The sequence below is a fragment of the Photinus pyralis genome, unplaced genomic scaffold, assembly GCF_008802855.1.
Source record: "Photinus pyralis isolate 1611_PpyrPB1 unplaced genomic scaffold, Ppyr1.3 Ppyr1.4_LG7, whole genome shotgun sequence".
In the NCBI taxonomy this organism is placed as follows: domain Eukaryota; kingdom Metazoa; phylum Arthropoda; class Insecta; order Coleoptera; family Lampyridae; genus Photinus; species Photinus pyralis.
Window position 1 is genome coordinate 26,155,559 of NW_022170738.1, and position 24,070 is coordinate 26,179,628.

General features: G+C 35.3%; 1 protein-coding gene and 1 long non-coding RNA gene across 2 annotated transcripts in view; one reads left to right on the forward strand and one right to left on the reverse strand.

Moving 5' to 3' along the window:
- LOC116176069 overlaps positions 1-24,070 on the reverse strand; it is a 176,383-nt gene that overhangs the window by 119,497 nt on the left and 32,816 nt on the right. The window contains 3 exon segments of the mRNA XM_031494536.1: positions 2,190-2,306; positions 2,512-2,616; positions 12,567-12,765. Of these exon segments, the coding sequence (XP_031350396.1) occupies positions 2,190-2,306; positions 2,512-2,616; positions 12,567-12,765 (421 nt within the window).
- LOC116176070 lies at positions 6,264-7,794 on the forward strand. Its single transcript, XR_004146415.1, has 3 exons — positions 6,264-6,324; positions 6,372-6,512; positions 6,573-7,794. It is a non-coding gene; the product is annotated as an uncharacterized LOC116176070 (long non-coding RNA).

The window sequence follows — 24,070 nt, forward strand, 5'->3', positions numbered from 1 at the left end:
CGAGCGGTTTTTTAGAACGCTCGACCCAGATCTGCCCTTTTGGCATCTTACCCATTTATAAACCGAATGGCAAACTTTCCTATTTAAGTATTTATGAAAGCATTAAAATGAAATTTGATACATAGCCACTTGGAATAAAAGCAAACGTAACGCCATTTGCAAATTTGATTTTGCGCATGCTCAGTACCAAGTTTCTTATTTATTTATTATTATTATTATTGTATTATTAATCTTGAATGTTATTACGGTACCATTTTTTTGTCCATGGGGCGTATAGTTAATTATGTCATGAATGTTTGCGAATAAGCACAGAATTGGTTAATTTAATAATTTCATTTGAATTTGTATTTCTGTAGTGCTATTTTTCCTTTTAGAATTCTATGTAGCCGCGTATTGTTTATTTAGAGTTGTAAAACGTGAAATTGGGTGGTAAAATGTAGGCAAATCTGGTAGTTTGCAATAAGAGTTTTTATTATCGGACGAGATTTAATTAACGCACGTGTTTTTTTTATCGCTGTTAAAAGAGATAACGGAAGGTGTATGTAATTGGCGATGTGCGCATTTGTTCGGCGTAAGCGGGGACGCGTTCTGATTGGCGCTTTATCTGAAAAAAAACTGGAAGGGGAAGATTGGTTTTATTATGGAAGTGGTGTTTCGTTAAATACGGCAAGCAGAATGCTGCGAAGTAGCTGATTCGCGACTGTTGGAAAGCGTATGTTTCGTTACGCGATTTTTATTCAAGCGTTCCGCCCTATTTGATTAACTGAAGACGCAGTTCGTCATTTTCATAATATTTTTGTACAGAAGAAAGTTGACTGAAGTGGTAACGGAAGCACGGTTTCTGCATCAGGCCTTCTATCAAGGTTCTCTTATTATCAAATTTAAGAATTTGTACCGTCTAAATAGCCACGGACAATACGCCATTTTATTTATCGAGATAATGTTGTTTGTCATGAAGATTTGTATTATAAAGAAAAGTTCAGAAGCTGTCAGCGTTTGTGTATGGATTTAAGTGCGCCTTGCTTATCGCAAACCGTTGAACGACCAGATTAATAGGATTATTCAAAGAGAAAAAACTGTAGGTAAGTAATTCCTGCGCGCAGGATATTTTGTCTGAACAAGCTTTGCGAGTTTCTTTTTCTTCTGTTTAAACGTTCTTTTCATGTGTGTTCGGAATAAAATTTTGTGATTATCAATCAATTAATTCGAACCCATTGTGCTCAAGGATTGTGTTAGGTGTTGAAAAATTGTGTAGTTTTCAGAAGGTGATCGAGGAGAAATTATAAGAAGTTAGTTTCAATTTGTTTTGAGCTAGCTGGACAGGTGTTTTGAGGGTGTTGTGGTTCACCGCAGACCATTGCACACAGCAATATTTTTTGATACCATCTTAATGTCATTGTAAAATTTAACCAATTTTTGCCCCGTATCACACCGTTTAACACATGCTGCACAATATTGCACATGTACCTATAAAGTTTTACCACCACGCTGAGGGCGCATGTTAGACTAACAGTTTTTTTCATGATTCATGATTATTAGGTACTGGATTCTTATCCAAAACTTGGGTCACAGGTCATTATATAGGTAGTCCAGTTGCTCTAAGTACCTAACTAACAGTTACGTATTTAAGACGTATATGGCAATTTGCTTCTGTGTTGACGGAAAGGAATGCCAAATTTGTGCGAGTAGAAATCGTGCATTTGATAAAATCAGTTTGCTTCCTCGTCCCTTTTACGGCTGTCTTAGATGTGAGTAAAATCCTTGAGGGACCCAGGGGCCAGGACACATTATACGGTACAGTTCTTCTTGACCTCGGCTATAGGTTCTTTCGGCCAATTGTAAAGACTTTGTATTTTAAAGCATACTCTCATAATTGCTATATACGGAGGAATCAAATTGCTCGATTGTGCACAGATTAAAATTATGCATGTTAGATTACTGATGGAATTCCACATGTACTTACTATAGGGCGGTCAATCAATTTCATTATCCTGATCAAAATGTGATTATTACGTACGTAGGTACGTGAAATGTTTCCCGTCATAAATCAAACGCTAAGTTCATTGTCCTCGTTGATTGAAAACCAGACCTAATGCTGTGATGCTCACGAGATAGGCAATTTATCGGCTGATATTTTTACGCAAAAGCTAAGGCGATTGATGCGAAGATTAGTTACACGCCGCACTTACCTTCACAGTGGAAACCGTCTCCTTGGTACCCAGGAAAGCACGTACATTGAAAGCTTCCCAAGGTGTTGGTGCAGTGCGCGAAGACGTCGCAAGGTCTATATTTACATTCGTTTTCGTCTAAAAATGAATCATTTGGTTGATTAATTGAAGATCTAGTTCATTGAAGGTTTGATGAATAAAAAGTCACGTGTATAGTTTTTTTGGTGCGTGCAACGATTAGGTACATCACGTTACAACACGCCAGTCGTGCGTTAGGTGCGAAGTAAATAAACGTCGTTTAACACATTTTGAATTAGCCATCACGTACAAAAAAAAAACTTACCTGGAACTTCGCAACTGCAGCCGCCATAACCGTCGTTGCAATGGCAGTTGTTGTCGAGACAAACACCATTTTGACAAACGGTCCCATCGTCCTTTCGGCAGTCATCTGTAAATCAAACCACAGTTTAAACGAGGAAATTGCAGAATACTTCTGATGCAAGAAACGAAGAAGGTAATTTCGCAGAAATGCATGGCATGGAATACCAGAGGGCAAGCACGAAACGATCTGAACTTGTGCACACATACATCCAATTTAATTTGTATTGAAGCACCTACACTTTAGAGAACGTTAGGAAGATTATGGTGATTACCATTCTTTTTTGTGACAAGAAAAATACCTCGGCACGTTTGATTAACACGATTACTACGGGTGGTCAGCCAATTGGTTGCATAGTGTTATTAAGACGTTTGCTTGAAATTCAGTGGGGCCCTTCGTACTTTGTTAATTAACAGAAATCCACCATTGTCAATTATTCGTATTTGTTTATCATAGACAATTTATCGATACCTTGCAATTATCCTAACATCCTTTACAATTAATTATTGTAATTAACAGCGAGAAGGATATCTTAGACGTTCACAACTTATACATAAAACATTAAAGGCATTTCTGTGTTCTACGTGCGAGCGTACTATTTTCTGAAAGATATGGGTAAGATTACCTGCACGTGCAATTTTGTAGGTAGGTTAGAAAGTTGCTTTGTGAAATTTGGGTAACGCTAACAATAAGCGAAATGCTGACGTAAATTTCTGTTATTCAACTTTGAACCGTGAGGTTAGGTTCCGTAAAAAAAGAGCAATTATGAGAATAATTAAGGATGTTACGCTCTTTGCTAAGGAATAATGGAACTGCTAGACCTTCTAGAATTGCAAAAAAGTCAAATAATGGATTTCATGCTACATATTTTGGTAGATTCGTTTTATATGTGACTAGCTACATGCGCAAACAAGGTAGTATTCGTTATAAGTTATAACGTTACTAAATGAAGAAGTTTAGTGTTAGAAAACCGTCTAACACAAATCATCGAGGAGATGAAAGGCCTAGGCAATTACTGAGTAGCATCGTAACAGTGCTTATTGAAGTGGAATAACTGCCCCAAATACTTGAGCAGCTGAAGGGCAAAATAGTAGCTGGGTTGAGTTCGAAACAGACGGCCCTGTCGGTCATGGATCTTCAGAAGTATAGAGTGGGTTCGGTTCACGAACACCAATGGTTGAAACTACACTCGCTTAAAAATCACAGCAAAAAAGAAGCTCAGTTTGTAACACCGCTACGTTTCGGGGGCGGATCTCCAGATTTACGTTTCTACCTTCGATTTGCGATTTCTACGTGATTATCGAGATTCATTAAGCATTTCGTAAGGACCCGACACAGTGCATTTTGCTGTTCAGGAACCTGCTTCGCCTAAATTGTTATTTACTTGGGCGAATCATCTGGTCAGTTTGCGTACTTTATATCTTGTCCTTTTGAGATAATGACGTTGCTTATCGAGAAAGTTCTTTGATTTCAAGACGCATGAAGATGCAAGTGCACGATTCTTTTTCCCATATGTTAGTCATGGAAGAGGACTCCTCAAGCGTTCCTTATTTATTGGCGTTGCATTTGAACTTGGCGGAAGTAGGAGTGCGATGGTTTAGTTGAAGTGGTGTTCTGTTAAATCCGGAAATAATGAAAAAAAACGAGGGTGGTGAGAAAAAGGCGACTGTCTCGCCATATGCTGTTCACCTCGCGACGGGAAAAAGAGCATGTACGTCTCTGTACGCTAATTTTGCCAAGTAATTGAACATATTTTGGTAATTTGAAGACGCAGTTTCGTGGCAATCAGAATAATCTGTGCAGAAACAGTTGAAGTAAATTCTTGTGCTAAGTTTAATGCGGTTTGTTCGATTACGGAAGAAAACTACGTCGATTATAACGAGACCTTTTTTTAAAAGGCTCTCTTGTTAACAAAAGTTAAATGTATCCCGATCGAACAGTTACTGAAAAAATGTGTCGTTGTGTTCAGTCTGTAACATTTTTTTAGTTAATGAACCTACTCCCATTTAAGTACAAATTTGTGTCGGTGCCTTAGAGGTAAGATTTAAATTTTCAATATGGCTATGCCAAGATCATTGTAATATTGAAGTAATGTTAGCTGTGAAAGTGATCACTTAGGGACTTATATGTTCCTTTAATTACGCAATCGAATCCGTAGCGTTCCTATTAATTTTTTTACATAACCAAATCACCAAATTATAAAAAAAAGCTTAGTATCTTGGTATATGTAAAACAGCAAAAGAACCATTGGTAAAGTTTGAGTTTTATTATTGACCAGATTGGATAGTAGCTTTTCTCGTATGAGTCACAACTTTACCATACGTAATAAACGCAACTTCACAAAGTACGATTCCTCTAGTACGTCTAAGCCTAAGTGAAATAACGTTAAGTTTCCAGGTATGTTTTGCATTAAGTACCAGTTAACCAATGGCCAGCCTTCTAGATATTTCCGTAGAAGATTTGTAGGTCTAAATTTAAAATACGAGACTATGTCGTCTCTCGACTATTTAGACTCAAAAGTAGGGCCAGGATCTGATAAGTTCCTGGACGCCTAGGTAATTTCTTTTGTTAAGATTCTTGACTCCTGTATAACCTATTATTAACCTAATTTGGCACGGTTTTGATTATCTCATGATTTTCAGGTTAAGCTTCAAAGCTGGGTGCCTAAGAGATCAGGTTAGTTACTAACCGCTAGATGACGCAAAACTTTTTTTATTTTTAATGTATACAAAGGCATTCTGTCTATTAAATAAGTTTAACTGAAACATGAAAAATCGGCACTGAGTATGCAAGTTAGAAGCTTAGACTACCCTAGTTTTGATACTTGAGCTTCAACATTTCGTTATGTTCTGAACAGGGTTTATATTTCTTAGGTTTATGGTCATAGGGTTTTCAAATCTAATGAAGAATAGGTATGTTAAGTGAATTAGTCTTGTATAAAAAAACTCTAAATGACCATTCATGATTGGTATTGTTATGTAAACAACGTCATGCTAAACGTTTTGCTTGGGCTCGGCCCCTGTAATAATAATGCGTTACCCTGTATTATGCGGGATATATCAATTTTTTAAAGTGTACATTTGGTTTCTGGTTTTGAATTAAACACGGAGTTCGTTCTTTTTATTTAAATTTGAAGTCCAACGTCGTCTTGTATACTAAATTTTAAATCTTTAAGTTATGTTTAATTTGATCGCCTTGAAATTTGTTTATTGTGATTTGTTTATTTAATAAGTGTAATGTTTCAAGACAAACACGTGTTATCGCCGATAAAAAAGCAACAGGTGTGCAGTTTATTTCGAAGCTGACGTTAATCAAATTTGGTTTTGATTGGTTATTTATTTACGAAATCTTAAAGAAGATTTTTAAGGTAGAAGAGAGAAGATGCTTTAAATACCACAACATAACAAACTTATTATTACTAGATGCCTAGGTTGTTAGGCGCTAATTTGAAATGCTCATCTAGGAGACACTTCCAGAACCTAGGCCAGAACAGATTAGGGCTAAATTCAAATAGCCCTAGATCAATTTTCTGAGAAAGATTATATTTCTGTATATTTCTCATTATGTTAATAGATTTTCTAGGACAGTTATTACTAATACCATAACGCTAATATGCAGTGCTAATTATACAAATGGAGACATTATTTTATAACTGTTGACTATTGTTTAAATAAATAATATCTCTTTGTTTTATTAATCTTATTTAAAATGTACACACACGTTTGGCATACGTACCTACATCAAATTACGATAATAATCTAAAGTAAAAGTTGTTCCGTAGGTAATCAAAGTAATCGCATTAGAAATATGATGTACGATTTCAGAGTACGGGAAGTGACCACTAATTGTTTTAATATCGTTTGGACAATGAAACCACAACCGTGTCTAATATTTTTTAGGGAAACATGAATTCGTTGTGCCCCTTTTGTTATACTTCGTTGCGTGCAAAATTGTAAACATTCTTTGTAAGTACGCAGGAAAAATAAGGCATTAACGCCGTATTAAAAGTTGAACGTATTTTGCAGGTGCTCAATCTTTACTCCACGCCAATTTGGGTTTCGGTCTGGTACGTGCGCTGCCGAGGGAATTATCTTGTTTCGAACAATGCTCGTGAGCCACGCGAAAACAATTTTTGTATGTCACGACACTGATAAATTATCGACAATGTAATATGGTAAGGTAATGAAATCCCACTCAAATGGTGAGCCTCAAGGAAGCAATTTGGGACTACTGTTATTTTAAGCAACGTGCAATTGACAATGAGGCTTTTTAACGAGGTGTGCGAATTCGACGTTCACCAATCATATCATCCTAGGTTTCTTCTACTATGATAAATGGTTTATTCGCAGCAGTTTGACGTATATTTTCGTTAAGATCACGTCCGTGGTTGTAAAAGAACTGGTATTCGGGAAGGAGGAGACTCGTAAGATCCTAATGGATCAATTTGATCTTTCTTTAAATGGCTTTGAGAAATAGTCAATTTCCGGCAAAAGTGAGAATGATCGTAATAAGACTGTAAAGACAACGATGGTACGGCCCGTCGAAAAGGTTTGTGTATCAATTGCTGGACCTTGTTTAGGGTGCCACGAACACCCTTTCCTGGTTTGCTAGAAAGAAGGCTTCCACAAAACAACATCGGTCAAAACAGTAATATAGGCGTCATGCGTTCTTTTCCGAGCAAACTTAAAATGGTAAAATAAAAAGATATTCGCTCCCTTAAGAGAAAGGGGGAAAACCAAAATATTTGTCAATTTGAGAATGGCCATATATTTTTTTAGTTAAAAGAGTTACAAAAAATATGTATTACATAAGTTTCTTAATAATAATTGTCGAATAATTTACCGTTTGCACAGTAAGTAAGATAAAAAGTTATACGACCTAACCTCTTTTTTAGTGCGTTTTTGAAAAAAGTAGCGCTTAGGTATATATTCACTTTGGCTGTTCGGTTGGTCGGCTGCAAAGGTTTTTTAAGTATAACTCTCGAAAAAATTATCGTAGAATGGTCGTGTTTGGAGCATTAGCTTTCTGCCACAATCATTTGCATGCATATTATATTTCAAACTGTAGCATGAAATAAGTTTGCTAATAAAACCTCGATCCGTCGCACAAAGACGCCCTTAGGTAGCTCGACACGTTGAGTACTTTCCAACTTGTTTTAATAGAACGCCCTGCGTATTTTACGCTAAAAACGCAGCACATTAAATTCTATTGTTAAAAATATAACAAGAAAAAATTTAAAAAAATGAATAATTAGTTCAAAATTGAAAAAAAATTTTTGAAATTTTGTTTGAATTTTTTGAATCATGGAAACCTTTTTTAATTCTTTTGTTAATCTTTTTAACCTTTTCTGAATGTCCTTGCATCACATTTTTCTTTTTTGCATATCATACCTAGTGTGTTATATTTTTGAAGAGAGAATTCTGTTTAGAATAAAATATACAAAAAATGATAACATTTTTACCTGACCATGTATACTTACTTTGAAAACAGCAGATTATTCAACAATTCATGAAACTTTTTTAGTAAACATTTCTTTCAACTGAGAAAATATAGGGTCATTCTGAAATTGACAATTTTTTTATTTTACTTCATATCTCGGCGAACTAAAAAAACTTCAAGGTTTTAAAACAAGCACATGACGCCCATGTTACTTTTTTGATAAAACAGATGAAACGTTGATTCTAATTTCTAATGTATGGGCTGGGGGGGGGGGGATTCCACACTGTGCTGCTAGGAATCTTATTTCTCGTCTGCGTACCGAAAAGAAATTATCTGCAAGTCGTTTGCCGACGATTAGAACACATAACTTACTAGACTTACTTGTTTTCGCGATTCTTCGGCACACGATCTAGTTGTTGTCCTACACTTATCTCGGTGCATTACATCAAAAATTCTTCAGACTTTACATGTATTTTGCATTTCAAGCCAGTGAGTCATTTCAACGAATTGACTACGGAAGAAGATGCATTCAAGAAGACATTGAGGAAGCCCAAAAGTTACTATCAAAAACAGATGACGTTCACTTTGGAAACGACGAAGCTTTTTTTCATTATAGTAGCAAGTGACTCACGGACCGGATTTTAGGAAAGTTATAGCATTAAAACAGTGTTTCCGCGGTGAAAAACTTTCGTCAAGGTTCCATAAACAAGAGAGGGATAATAAAATAAAATAAAATAAAATATCGATTAAGGCAGTATCGATGCCAAATTCCAGATAATTAATTACTTTTTTATTATACCTGAATCACAATCTCCGTTTTAAACACTCAAATGCGAGCGAAAAAAGGCCTTTAAAACACACGTGCTTTAAAGTTGCTAAGTAACGATACTTCAAGTATGACTTTTGAAACTGTCATCTGGATGAAATAAAAAATCCTCTTAGGTCGCTTTCTGTAAATGCAGAACATTTCTTTGGCTTTTGTACCCATCCTTTGGTTGAAGCTTTCACAAACGCGCGTAATTTAGGGCATGCTTCCAAATCTGTTCCACTTTTTAATCGCAACATTGCTTGGAAGTTTTGAATGAATGCACCAAAATATAGAAGATTTAAATACCTTTGACATTTCCTTCATGTATGCAAGCATTATCGATTCATTTAAGACTGTATTCGTAAGTAACTTCCTATTCATCCATGGAAACAACTTTTCATATTCTTTATAATAGGCTTTACTGGAGCTGGATTTTACACCTACCAACGTTTGTTTAGATTTTACAACAAGCGATTTAATGGGCGGTGTATTATCTTTTTCAACGGAAATCGTTTAATTCACAAAGACGATGATTTTTATAAGCAAACGTCAAGTGACATTTCCATGGCAATCGTGAAATTACGAACACCCAGCCCACTTAATTAGACATGTATTCGAGTATAACGTCAATATGACTTCATTGTATTACCTATTTTTAAATTATACTGCAGGTATAATAAAAAATACTATAAGATACACGTGTATAATTGGTCTTTAAAGCACTTGCAACGTTAAAGGCACTCCGCTTTGCGTCGTGCCCTTAAACTCGTTGCGCGTGCTTTAAAGACTTGATTATACACTTGTATCTTAATATACTATTCTGACACGTTCCCTATTCATATTTTGACGTTACAAATCTGTACGGTGGTATTTTCCTGTCAACTTCCCTAAATAAACCAAACGAAACAAATAAAACCCCGTAACTTCCAATTAATCTGAAATATTGTTAACAAAACTGGCAGAAAAACTGTAACGAGCGTTAATTGTCATTCAATGTAAAATTAATTAAGGCTTTTGTAAGTAAAGAAAATTTGTACATATAAAGGACTACATTGTATCTTTACGGATATGCTTATTATAAGATTGTATTCAGCAAAATACGCACGTTGTATATGTGATATGATGGTTCTGTAGATATAGAAGGCTGCCGGTGCAAAAGTGGAGTGGGCCCTTGCTGCGTTGAAATCACATGTTGATTGTAACTGAGTAGTTTAAGCAGAGGTTCATTTAATTTAGAACCAAGTTATAAAGTAGAAATCATTATTATGAGGAATCCACTTCACGCCAGTTTGTAGATGTATTTTTGTGCGTGTGTGAAAGAAAATTAGTATTGGATTTAAGATTATTGTCATTATAAGCTAATTAAAGCTTCATTTAATTAATTTGTTTCGATCGATCACATGTGCGTGGTGCATTGTTCGCAGGCCCTGATTGCCTCTTTTCCATTTCGGCATCACGCGTTGATTGTCCAATAAATTTGTTTTCGTATGTAAATGAGCAGTTTTGTGCTTATTCGAGCCTAAATGACGATCCAGGATAAAAGTAATCACGCAAAGTCAGTACCCCGACTCCCGAGTCAAGAATGCTATATGATATACGATTACGATACGGATACACGGATATAGCACTAATACAATAGTTATTTATGTATTAAGGGCATAATAGTGATGTTTATATTCTCGAGGGCAACGAGTTAAAAAGCTCGAGGGCCTATGGCCCGAGAGCTTTTTAGTCGCCCGATAGTATAAACATCAGTTTATGCCCGTGGTACATACACAATTTTATGTTTTACAAATAGTTTTCTCCGTCAAAATTCGTTTACAAGATAATTCATTATGTTTGATCGAGTATGCGTGGTTCGAATTTGTTAATGTGATTGAAACCATCCAAACGTCAAACGTAATTTTAAATAACTCAATTCATCATGAATGAGGAAGAAGTTCCAGAAACTATACGAAATAAGGCCAATCTTGTGATTTAGTAGGTATTGACAATTAATAATTGACGTTTCTAATTTTCAATGAACTGCAAATATTTGTTTGTTTTGTCATTAAGTATAAATGAGTTACTATGGTGATACTTAATGCCCTAGGCCCTAGGGCATAAAGTGGTACTTTATGCCCGCGTATCACAGATATAAAATGTGCTATGATAGGTTAGTAAGACATAAAATCGTTTACAACTTGGCAAGCTATAACAATTCTGACAGCCAGGTCCGTTGGTGACGTCACATTAGGGTGGGAATATGACTTAACGCGGGCAACATTATAAATTGTACACAAAGATCTGTGGACCCGGCGTCATTGATTGGTAAATCAATTTCAGACAAGTTTTGTATAGATTTTTTACACTTGCTATATGTTGCATTGTTCCGGAATACATATACGTATGTCCGAAATTGATTCGCAAATCAATGACGCAGGGGCACCGACTACAATTACACGATTATACGAGTCTAGCATCCTTCGCCCAGGGTTACGCTAGGTCTAGGTGTCTGAATAAAATTGTAATTCAATTTGTTGGAATTGCAGAGATGTGCTCAAGGCTGCTGGGTGTTCCAAAGAATTTAATTAAAGTCGTTATCGAGATCTTCGTCGGGGCTGGGAGAATTATAAATTTTAGTGTTAAGTACACTGATTCCTGAATCAATTTGAGAACATTTTTTTTTATCGATTTCGCACACTGGATAGATGTGACAGCGCTTTAGCGTATGTCTGAAATTGATTCACATATCAAAGACGCGGGGTCACAGACTCCTGATTTCAAGTGTAGAAATTTTGTTCAGAGTTCGAGCCTAGAGCTAGCTGGACAGGTGTAAATATGGGTGTTTTAGTAACCGGTTGCCATTTCACGTGGAATGTTTATGCTCGAACCCGGATTCGAACCAGGGACTCCAAAGCTTCCACTCAACAGCGAAGTTGGGAAAATCGTCCCCCTCGACTGAGAGACTCGACGATTATTGGCCATTGCGACTGTCGATCCCCCCGCTCTAACTGTGCCTGTGAATTTTTATTCGCGATTTTTTCTCAAAAAAAATTTTCTATTTGTACCACGATGTACTATATTTGAAATTCTTCTTAAATGTTTGGTGATCAGAATTCCATGAAGCTGATAAGAACACAGGACAACCTAGAATCATTCCTCTTCTGGTCTGATGCAACATTATGTAAAAAACTTTGAAAGAACACCAACAAAAGAAGTCAGTGGTTGAAATAAAATATGGATTCCTAAATTTTTGATACCCATAATTCATCACGTACACGGGGAACCTGACAATTAATTTGTACCTAAAATTGTTAAGAATATCAAGTATCAGATCTATCTAATTTGTATTTTTTATTCGTGGGCTGCTTCTAACGGTACCGTCAAGCAATTATGGTAAAATCAAGTAAATACATTTTTAATGATACCTACGCGTTTTCTGTCGACTTCCTAGATATTTACAAAAACCTTTCCATAACATTGATTTGATAAAAACTAATAAATGCAGGTTTTCGCATTTTTCACTTTTTTGCTCTAACAGTAATTTTCGTTCAAACCACTCAGCCCATTAATTTACACGTGGTCTTAGACGTAGGTATAGATCTACAAAACGTGAATAAAAACGTAGTCGCCATTATTGGTTTGCTTTAATCGAAGGCGATCTCCTTTTTGTTAAAGCTGCATTTCTGAATCTATTACCTACTGGTCACAAAGAAGACTGCGATTTGTTACAAACTCGTTTCATGCATTATTTATTACAAACGGCGAAACTTATCAAGTACCCACTCACCTGTACATTTCAGTTCCTTGCGTAATTCGTCGGTTCCCATAAAACAATTCGGCGAACCGTCGCATAGTTTCGATAATTCGAATAATTGCAGTACGTCGGTCGATTCGTTCACCTGACATCCAAAATATCCGTCTTCCAGGTTCAGAAAAAATATCTCTCGTTTTATACCAAAACCAATTCCGCCAAAAGATTCGGCAGTCTGAAAGGGAAACGAAAAAAACATTAGTTTGGCATTCTATTGTTTAGTACCACGAACTTTTTTTGTCGAGCACAAAAGCTCCTCTCGTCAAAGCGAGAGCTTAATAGACTTTTTGCACGGTGTATAAAAATTAATCTCGTGACGTGGATTTAAGATATTAAACAGAGATAAGCACGTAAGTACAACAGTAATTTGATCTGCATGACACAGCTCGAGAAAGGTAGGTAGCCTAGGAGAAGGATACGTTTGGCCCATTTTGCACAGACGGCCGAAAAAGGTTGGGAGTGGTCGAAACCTTGGATTAGTACCTACTTTTGCATTTTCTTAATTAATATCTAACTACTAAATATGCATAGTGTTGTTTATAATGTAATAGAAAATAGTACACGGTTGCTGTAATATACACAACCTTGACGCAGCCTTGTTTAGAAAACGTCGCGCAAAATTAAGGAAGTTATATAAACGGTTATCCTGTGCCTGTCCATCTCCAAATGTAATTTAGGTAAATTGTCTACGCCCGGTTTTTCCATTATTTATCATCAGCTCTTGCTCTTGCAGTAAGTTATGGCTTACGTGCTGTTTTCTCATCTTGGGAAAAATGGATAAAATGTACAAAAAAACCACTCAATCAAGATTGCAAGCGTACTGCCATTAAAACTTCAATGTCTGGATGCTTTACAACCACCTGTACTAATGTTATTTAAATACGATACGATAAATACTGGCAGCAACAGCAACCACTATAACCACATGCAATTTGTTCGGATAAGCTCTGAACCTGGGAGGACTACGGTAAAAAAAACCGTGCGCTATTATTTAATAGGTAATATAAAATGGAAGATACTGCACGATTCCAGTCGGAGATAATTATATAAATAAACGACTAGAGGATATTGCGAAACCGAAGTCAATTGAGTGATACAACAATAAGAAGAAAATTGCCGATGGTAACCGTTTACGTTTTACAGGTAACTTAATACGTTTATATTAATTACATTCAATACCATCGACGATCTTCAAAGCATTTAATGTTTAATTACGAAACAGGGAAGCGAGATTGTTAACGTGTGTTTTAGTAACTATGTTTAGAGTTACGATCAGGTTTTTTTCCTCATCCTCCGTCCGTCCTTTGCCAATATCGTCCTTTGTCCTTGTTAACGTGCCTGACGTGCACCTACAATTAGCGTTAAGAAACTTATGTAGCTGTCTATAAGCTTCCTCTTCCATTATCTTTGCTAAACTATAAATTATGCTTTAACAGCAATTTATGTGCTTGTGTGAGAAATTCCTTTGACCGTAAATGATATAGATAAAGTGAGGGCGTCGCAAGGTTTAAACCGGGGGCCGTCGCTATTAACTTAGATCGTTTGATGCACCAACAAAAAAAATTAGTTCACCTCCCAAGGAATTTCTGTATGAAAAGGAGAAACAGAAGCGGATATAAAATCACAAAGCGAAACTTGGAGTTAACCAACCGTTATCGCAAGGTCCTTTCAGTTTCCGTAACGACTGTATTATTCATTTGGTACAGTTAGAATTTCGTTTAATGCAAGTGGTATGCGCCCTTCAATATTGTATCAAATTCAGTACCTACCTAGGCAAACATATCTTTTGCTTTAGGCAATCACCGATTGTGTCATGTGAGATAACTGCAATAGTTTTTCTGGTTCTGGTACACAAACTGGCATTAATCGACAAAACAATCTGATTAGTTTGACATTAAATTGTATGAATAATCAACAAATTTTAATTGTTATAATCGATAATCAAATAATCGCTCTGATTGATGATAATCAGATATAAAGACAAACGATTTTCAGTAATCTCTAAACAAAAACTGTGTCTGATACGACTTGTTAATTAACTTTAAGCTTTAAGCATTGAATAAAGAATATGAATGCTTTAAGTAAGAATTGAGTTAAACAACTGAAATTAAATGCTTCACTCAACTGTTAACTGTGCTAAAAAAGATGAAATAAGAATCATTGTTTCGATTCTTCGGAATTGTCCGATTTCTTCACATTCTTTGTTTGTTAACATTCTTCGAATTTGACTTTTTCGGATTATTCCCTTTCTTCGGATCCATTATTGTCTTCAAATTCAATTTTTTTATATTCTTCATTGCAGTTTTCTTAGATTCTTCTGATGTATCATTCAGATTCTTCAGATGCCTCAGTTTCAACGAAACTTATCGATTCTTCAAATCCTCGAGATCCATATAGGACCTTTTAAGATTTTTTCCTTTCTATTCAATTCTCTCGATTATTCAATCGCCTCTAATTCTTTTTATTCGCCAAATTCTTCCTATCCTTCAAGTCATTGCAATGCTATAGATTCTAAGTGTTTTGTTCTTGCGAGTTTTTTCGATCTTTCACAATCTGTAAATTTTTCCGATCCATAAGATTTTTATCTTTAATTTTTAATAAGAGTCTTATTTTCTGGACGATTTTTGACGCACATTCTTCGTATCGTCCGGCTCTTCAAACTTATTCGATCCTCTCATTGTTTGGAGTCTCCGACTTGCCGACTCACAGAACATTAGTTTCTTCAGATTCTAGAGATGCTCGGGCTCCTTCGTTTAGTTTATAGAGCTTATTTCGAATCCTTCGGTTACTTCGGATGGTTTGCATTATTCACGTCATTTTCCCGGTTCTGTTTCATCATTGCATCACACTTTAGATTCTTGAGATTTTTTCAAAATCTTGCATTTGCTCGGACCTTTTTCGCTTTCTTTTGTTTTAAGTATTCGAATTCTTTATTTTTTCCATTTGATCGGGTTATTGGGATACTTCCCCTTCCATCATATGTTTTAGTTCCTTCGTGATATTCTTGATTCTTCCATTTCGTAGAATTCTACCGATTTTCGAAACTATAAGATGTTCTTCAAATGCATCACACTCACGTTTCTTCAAATTCTTCCGAATTTTTAAATCGATAAAATCCTTTCGATTTTACAAAACCTCCAGGTCTATAAGATTTTTCAGGTTCCTTCATTTCTTAATTCTGGATCCATCAAATTCTTCCGATTCTTCAAATTATTCAGATCCATAAAATTCTTCAGAACCTTAAGTTTGACCGATCATCAGTTTAGTTGAATTCTTTCTGTTTTTTAATTTCTTCTGATTCTTCCGATTTTTCAGATTGTTCAAATAAATACGATGCTTCAGATTATTCCGATTCCCGAATAAATCGGCTTCATCAAATGCTTCAGGTATGCACAGCAATACAGTTCAATTAATCGAGAATCAAATATTCATTTTTTTGATTATTTAAAAATCGGTAATAATTAACTATAGATAAATAAATGCACGCAGTTTATAATAGCTGAATAACTCGATCCATAAACGATTAATTTCCGGAGATGCTCTCTCAAACTGTCGTCGATGTCGTTTTTGCACATCTTTCAACATTCCAACACGCAAAGGAAACGTCTATATTTGAGGGAAAAAACCTTCATTCGATGAGAAGTACAAAAACCATTATCTACTTACGTTGAAATACGACCTTTGTAAAGATCAATTTTTAGAATACCTGCCTCTTACATTGTTTATTAATATACAATGAAATAGGTGTAAACACGTGTGTTTTTTGTTGCACGTAATTATTAACCAGAATCCATGCTTTAATTGGTTTTTTAAAAAACTTAATAGTACCTACAGGGTGTCTCGCATTCGACACCTGTATAGGGTTTGTAATTGTTAGTACTATCAAAAAAGTAATTTAAACGTCATGTGCTCTTGTTGGGTCATACAGTCATAGTTAAAATGGTAAAACGAAAATTTGATTTTCGCACATTTAAAGAGATACGAGGGAAAATTTAAAAAATGTCAATTGCACAATCTATATTTTAATCTAAAAATATAGCATATTAATTTTTTTTAGTATAGGTAACACAAGATGGATGATATTCAAAAAAGATTCAAAGGATTCAAAACATTCAAAAAAGATCTCAAAAATTTTTTTGAATTTGTATAAATTGTTTTTAATCTTTTTGATTAATTTTTTGAAAATTTTCTTTATTGTGAGTCATATTTTTGTCAGAAAATGTAATATGTTCGTTTTTAGGTTAAAATTTACAGGGTATTTCATGTAAAAAAGTGAGGTTAGATCAGGTAACTTTTTGACTTCACCCAGTATAGCTATTTTGAAAACGCCAGACTATTCAACAATCATTATACAGAAACTGTTTTATAAAATATGTTTCTGTATATCTTTTAATCAACAAAACATAGGGTCATTCTGACATTGTTTTTGATTTTCGCCCGTAAAGAGCACATGATATTTGATGATGATAAATTGATAACAATTAATTAAAACAGAAACACTGTTTTCATTATTGACAATTTTCAAGATGTTTTTGTCTTTACTCTTTGAGTATTCGAATTAACCGATACACAACAAGGAATAGATTAATTTCGATTACTAATCGCAAAAGACTGTCTCTTATATATTTAAAAAAATGAGATAGCATAATTCTTGCTGGTGTTTGTATATGGTATGGCAGATGTTAATCTTGATCCATTTGCCGTACATTCGATCATCATTACTTTCATGTATTGACTTATTAAAATAACTAATTAAAAAACAAGTCGAAATACCACCAACCATGCTATGAGTACCTAATTTATAAAATTATAGTAAATTCCGAGTTGCGGGAATTAGAAAAAAATTAAATTGATACTTCCATTGCATTCTACGTAATTGAAACTTGTTCAGGTAATGTCGATGCACTTGTACAGGTTGTTTTATAAATCAAATATGATTTAAATTCCTGGCTTTTTGTTTGCGAACGAAAGATGCCTTCACGATCATCATAATAGCACTTTCGGTACGTCAACAGACACCTCTCAATTTCTATTTGCGGACAAATATTGCTAGAAATTTATGCGTGAAAAGTTGATGGAATAACTGCGAATATGACGTGGGACATGAGGGATTACTTGTACCGGACCGTATATGGAAAGACACTTGGTCAGTTGCGAAGGACGTTCATACCAAATCCTACGCTAATCTGCAAGTCCTGTTAGTACTCATCTAAATATTGCGGTGACTTGTACAAATACGTATGCAAATTAAAGCAATGAGGAAAAACGTTAATTAGCCAAATGTAAATAACGATTTTTAACGCCATTGTTTTTATTAAAGTTTTCTAGGTAAAGAATCTAGAACAATTAAATACACACGGCGAAGTAATGCGGAAATTTAATTAGCGTTTCAACTCGGATAAACATTGTTCTCCTTTTAAGCCTTATTAACGATTAACTAACGTTTTTGGCTTAGCAATTTTACTTTTAACGATTTGCGCTTCGCTTTGGGATTATAATTAAAAGCGGTAGTGGCGAAAAAAGAATCACGACCTATAATAAAGCAATTAGTATCAATTACCTCCGTTCGTCTGACTATTAGGCGCATGCAATTACGCAATTAAAATGTAAAGGTCGCTCTTATGTAAAAAAAAGGGAAGAAAAGCCACTGTCGATTAGAATTGCGAGGGTTAATTTTAGATTTCCACCCTTCACCTTCAAAGCATGTTTATTATGGGTAAGCATATTTGATATGGGGAGGACGAATTTGAACTCGCTTCATGAAACACTTGATCCATCAACTTAAGCATGACCGGTACAGGAAGGTCACTGTGAAATTCCGTGCTTTTCCCTTCCTCATGAAGCGATAGAATAACACAAAGTCGAGGTGGGGCAAAATCGTACGGCGAATAAAAACTTTTGCCAGCTTCTTATCTCGATTCCAATTTTCGGCGATTTCCTCCAGTGGCGGATTTTGTCCTACACATAGCACATAGCTTGCTTTTTTTCTAAATGCTCAATCGAGGACTAAGGTCTTGGAAGCCCATTATGTGTTGCATCCTTTTTCCCGCTCCGGTAACCATTGTTTTTGGTAGTGTCATCCAGCTTTTATATCAATATAGTTACTGTTGCTTTTACTACATTCTACTTTGTGTCTTTTTCAATAGTCTCAACACGTTATTGATGGAATTTTTAGCAATAACGAAGACCTAATGAGCATATCATTTGTTATAAAATATTATTATTTCGCGTGTTATTTACGAGTGAGTACTTTTTACTCGGTAATTCCTTGCGGAGTTCTTTGTACCTGTTAATTCCTAAGCTGTCACGTACCGCTTTAAGAATTTTTCATTAACCGTTTCTATAAACTATTTGATTTTACAAAAAAGGAAAGCCAATTCTCTGCTATTTTTATACTAATTTTCGCAATACATATTTCATTTGCGGAGTAGTAACTTTACGAAGATGAAATGATACACAAATAAATGCTGTCCTTCCCCCTACCCCCTTCTGTTTTTTAAACGAAGAAAACCTCATGAGAATTGAAAAACAACAGTCAAAAAAACGGGAACTCTCCATACAAATTTTCAAAATGACACCAAAAACTTGTAAAAAATTCCAATCGAAATCCATACCCACTAACGTAATCAAACACTTCCAAGATATTCAAAAACCTATTTCCTAAGCATGGAAAAGTCAAGAACCACTATCCCCAGACAATCCTAAAAGTCAATGTCAACAATTCATAGATGACTAACCTATCCAATCTAAAAACCCTAAACTTATTCAATAAAATTGTATATAAAGCAAATGCCTACCTACACGTCACTTCATTACACTTATCTTGTCTTCATTAATTGTTTGCATTAAAAAAATGTTCATCCTTCTTATCTTTATCACTTGATTGATCTCCTCTTTGTGCAAGCAATTTAAATCCTTCAGTACTTGTATTTTTCTAACTAATTCCATCATTTGGTTTCATTTTTTCACTAATCTCTTCATTCATCTTCAGTAATTTTTATATTTATTCAACTTGTTTTTCGTCCTTATCATCTTCAAATTCTTCTTCACTTAGTAGGTAACTTGGAATATTGTGCCAATTCAACTTCTTCTTGAATATTCTTCTTGTAACTTCAGTTTATTTTGTTTAATAATCTTCACTTCTTGTCTTTTGATATCATCGCTTCTTCTTTTTCTTGAAATATTCTCTTTCTAAACTGGTTATTTGCTTTTCTTGTGTCTTAATTCTTATGCTCTCAAAAGATCTTCTTGAGCTCTAAGTAACCTTTCCTCTAATAGTGTGTAGATCGGAGTTCGTGAATTGGCAATGCAGGCCAAAAAATAAAGAAGGCCCTTTTGACATCTCCGTGAGTTATCTCCTTTAGTTATGAACCGAATTGCATGGAATTCAAACTGGGCATTAGCGATATAATACGCATCGACAAAAGTTGATCCTGATCGATTCAACATTCACAGTGCCTTTTTAGCGCATTTTTGCAAATTTTGTAAAAACTTCAAACGCGAATTGCAGGTGAACGGCGCGTCTGCGTCGGAAGTAGGTACCGACAAAGGGAATGGTAGCCCCCGTCAAGATCTTACTGATGGTGGAATCAACACTGGCTAATTCTGGAATACTGATCTGCCACACTAAAATGAGTTGACGTCCTTCGATCTCACACCAGGACTTTGATAATTTTTGTCATCTCGGCCATTTATGAACCGAATTACATGAAATTCAAACCGGGCATGGCCAGTACCATATCATGCTTTGATTGTATCGTCAGTCGTTATGCAAGAACAAGTCCCGCCAGGGTGCGACGCTAACTAAGATGCTGCGGCCGGCATCCATTGAACCTAATGTGACTTTCAGTCCTCAAGATGTTTGCAATAAAAGAGGTCTATAATGAGAGAGATCGGGTTTCAGTCCAGGCTTTTTGTACTCACTTTATATAGGGTGTTACATATAAGTATGTAAAACAAAATCGGGGGGTAGAGAGGATCAAAACGACTTTTTTCCAAATATATCTCGAGGGTCAAACGTGTTTCGTTTGGGAGCCACCCTTAAAGAAGTGGTGAAATTTACATTTCTTCTTTAATTTTTTTCTTAGCAACCATACGAGTTACAATTCATTCATACGATTTTTCAAAAAGAAGTTCCACACATTTTGTCGTCGAAATCACCTAAGATACTCAAAAACATCACCACCTTACCAAAAAGTGAAGTAATAATGATAAATGGAAATATAATGAAGCCTTTTTTATTTTTTGGAAATTTTCAAAAACTAAGTTTGCTTTTGTTATTGTATGTTGATACTCATCAGATACCATATTTGGTTGAGATCGAAATTTTGTTTCGTATCCCCGTTTATTCGGTAAGAAAAATTTTTGTAAAATCAAAAAAGGTGTATCCAAAAATCTAAGCAAATCCATAAAATCCATCCCTCTATGTGTTAAGGTTGCTAAGAAAGAAAGTCGAAAATGTTGGGACTTTTTAAGGGCGTACGCAGCTCCCAAACAAATATACCTCCAGTTCATTTAAACAAAACGTTTGTTTTCTCTCCCTCTACGACCCAATTTTTAGCATTTTTGAAAAAAATACGCTATTATATTCGTCATTGCTGGCAGGCCGGCTGTCCGCGTTAGATCTCCACAACTACAATAGCTAGAGACTTCAAATTTTCACTAAAAGCTTTCTGCTATAGTGTAGATGTGCAGGCACTAGTCTATTTTGAGTTAGATTACTTATGAGATCGATAATTGAAGAAAATAATTTCGATATGGGTTTCGGAGGTGCTATAATTTTACCGTTAGATAGCGCTACCAGTAGAAAAACTTATTATTTACTTTGTGATTTGTTTTACAAAATGAAGACGTACCGTCAATTGAAATTAAATAAAATTAATTATTTAACGCAGCCAAAATTACTCGTGAGATCGATAATTTTAAACTTCGCTAATAAAATACTCACCTGCATTACCAAAAATGCGCTTTAATCATGCATATGCTGATTTACAACTTGTTTCTTGACATAACATAATTAATGGTTACCCCTTGTATATGTATGACTACTGTAGAAATAGAACGCATAAATGTGCATTTATGAATGTCGCTAATCACTATACCTCAGAAAACTTCCTCTAGGGCTGTTGCAAATCTATCTATAATAAATGTACATGTGTGATTCTTTTCTTGAATTCTGCAATCATTTACATGTAATATTTAAAAAAATTGCAGTTTTCCTATAATCTCGGGGTAGCAATTTTGTTTTCTCATTTCGAGTTATGTTAACGCGATTTTGGGCCCTCGAACCAGTCGACCAATCGCATATCTGTACAGAAAAATAAGACATATAGAACAGGAACAACGCACCATTTAAAGTCTTTTAAAAAATCTAAAATTAAAAGCACACATGGCCCCGCCGGTCGAGATTGGTAGATATTTAGTGTGCAAATTTTTTAATTACATACTTGGGCGTGTTTCACCGTTTATGGCGGTCTTGATTTGATCACGAAATGTCTGTATAATTACGCTAATCTACGGCATTCGGCCATTATGAGTTTCTCGGTGTCATTTTGGATCGTTTCACTTGCTTCCACCTTCACCTCAATAAACCTTTAGAAAAATTTGCATAATTATTTTATAATTATGCCTACCTGTTTGTATAAACATTTCAAAACCGTTAGGAAAGTCTTCAGTTTTAGTTTATTAATATTTATCCACATACGGTCGTCCAAAAGCTCTTTATAAATCATGAAGTTGACGGTTTGCAAATTAGCCTTGTCAAGCATAGCGCACGGCACTTAAGAAGAGCCAAACGGCATATACCGTACGTAACAAAATGCAAATATCTAATTGATATATTTTTAAACACCTGCTCGATCGTCATCAGGTGCATCATTTCAATCTTCCCTTTTACATCAACAACCAGTTTTATTAACAGTCGGCATTCGAAGTCTTTGAAAATGATCTTTAAACATTTCAAGATAGTGACTTTTCAGTACTGCCTGTAATTACAGATTGCAATACTTCCGGGTGCATTCACTTTTTTATTATTAACATCTGCAGAGCTACTTTTTTCCATTAGGATTCGAGCAATTTTATTGCACTGATCCAATAAATATCGTCGGCAAAAGCGAAATTGATATTGCCTGGCATAATATGCAGATACAATATGGCTTGAGTTGTAGCGTGAAAGTAATTAAATTAAGTTGAAAATGACATTTCCTCACTCCGACTATCATGAGATGGATGATAATTAGTCACATACACATGCCGAGAAATTGCACTAAGAGGGCGTTGTACGCTCAGTCCTTGCCCTCGTCTCCTCGACTACTGAAGATTCTTCTTTTCCAACCTTACGTGGGCGCAAGGCTACAACAATTACTCTCTAAAGAATGAGGAAATGTAATTGATAAGGATAGTTTAAACAAATTTAAGTACGCTGACCCAACGCGTGCTAGTACTTTTTTATGAAAGGACTCACTGTCGAAGAAAAAATTAACAGTACTCTCCTCTGAACCTTGAAATGATTGTATACAGTTATCCTTTGTTAATCTAGCTGTCACTTGGGATCAGAATGGCGCTGCCGCAAAAGTGAATGGATATTATAACCCAAATCTTTCATCATTTATCTCCCGATAAATTAATTGCGAATTTTACGAGATTAGAAAGCGTAATTTACGATCGCGTACCGTACGTGAGAAGTTTTCATCTTCTTCATTTTCAACCGGTAACGAGCGCAAAGCGTACCACTAAAAATTATATAATCCATCAAAGACAAAAAAGAATAACTGGTCCTGTAATTATAGGTATTTGTAACGGTTTTAATGAGCCTGATGAGCATGAAACACATTAGAGGCTGCAGTCCCATACGCTGTAACGCATTAACAAAGCTTAATTATTTACTTGATTGAAAGCATCATATGGAACACAATTTGTACAGTTAGGAACCGGAATTTGTTTTGTTCGCGTGTCATTTCAAATCGACTATTAGTGAAAGTGAAACACCTTCGGGTTGTCTGTTGTTTTACATAATTTTGCTGAAAGGACCTTGTATTTTTTCCACCCTACAATTGTTCAGACTGGGACTACATTCAACGCATTTTGGCAAACATCAGACAAAAATAAGAGAATTGCATTAAAGGCACCAGTTTCTCATGCCAAAACATATAAATGACTAATGAGAAGGACTTTCAAAGTTTGATGGCGAAGGAGACATTCGCGGAGTTTTAAGGAAGAAAATGTAGGTGAGCTCAAAACTGCAGTAGAGCCAGAGCATTACTTTAAGCTAGGTATAAAGTAGTGGCAAAAACTTTTCAGCTATTTTTGAATATATATAGTCATTGGGAGACTGTGTTTACCATAAACAACCACTAAGTTTGCCACTTAGAATATAAATAATTATCATATTCATATTCTATAAAACTGTTGAAAAATTTCCGGTTGGTGTTCTCCTCTGGAGGTGTCCTAGTGCGACGACGGGGCTCTGAGTAGAGACGTTT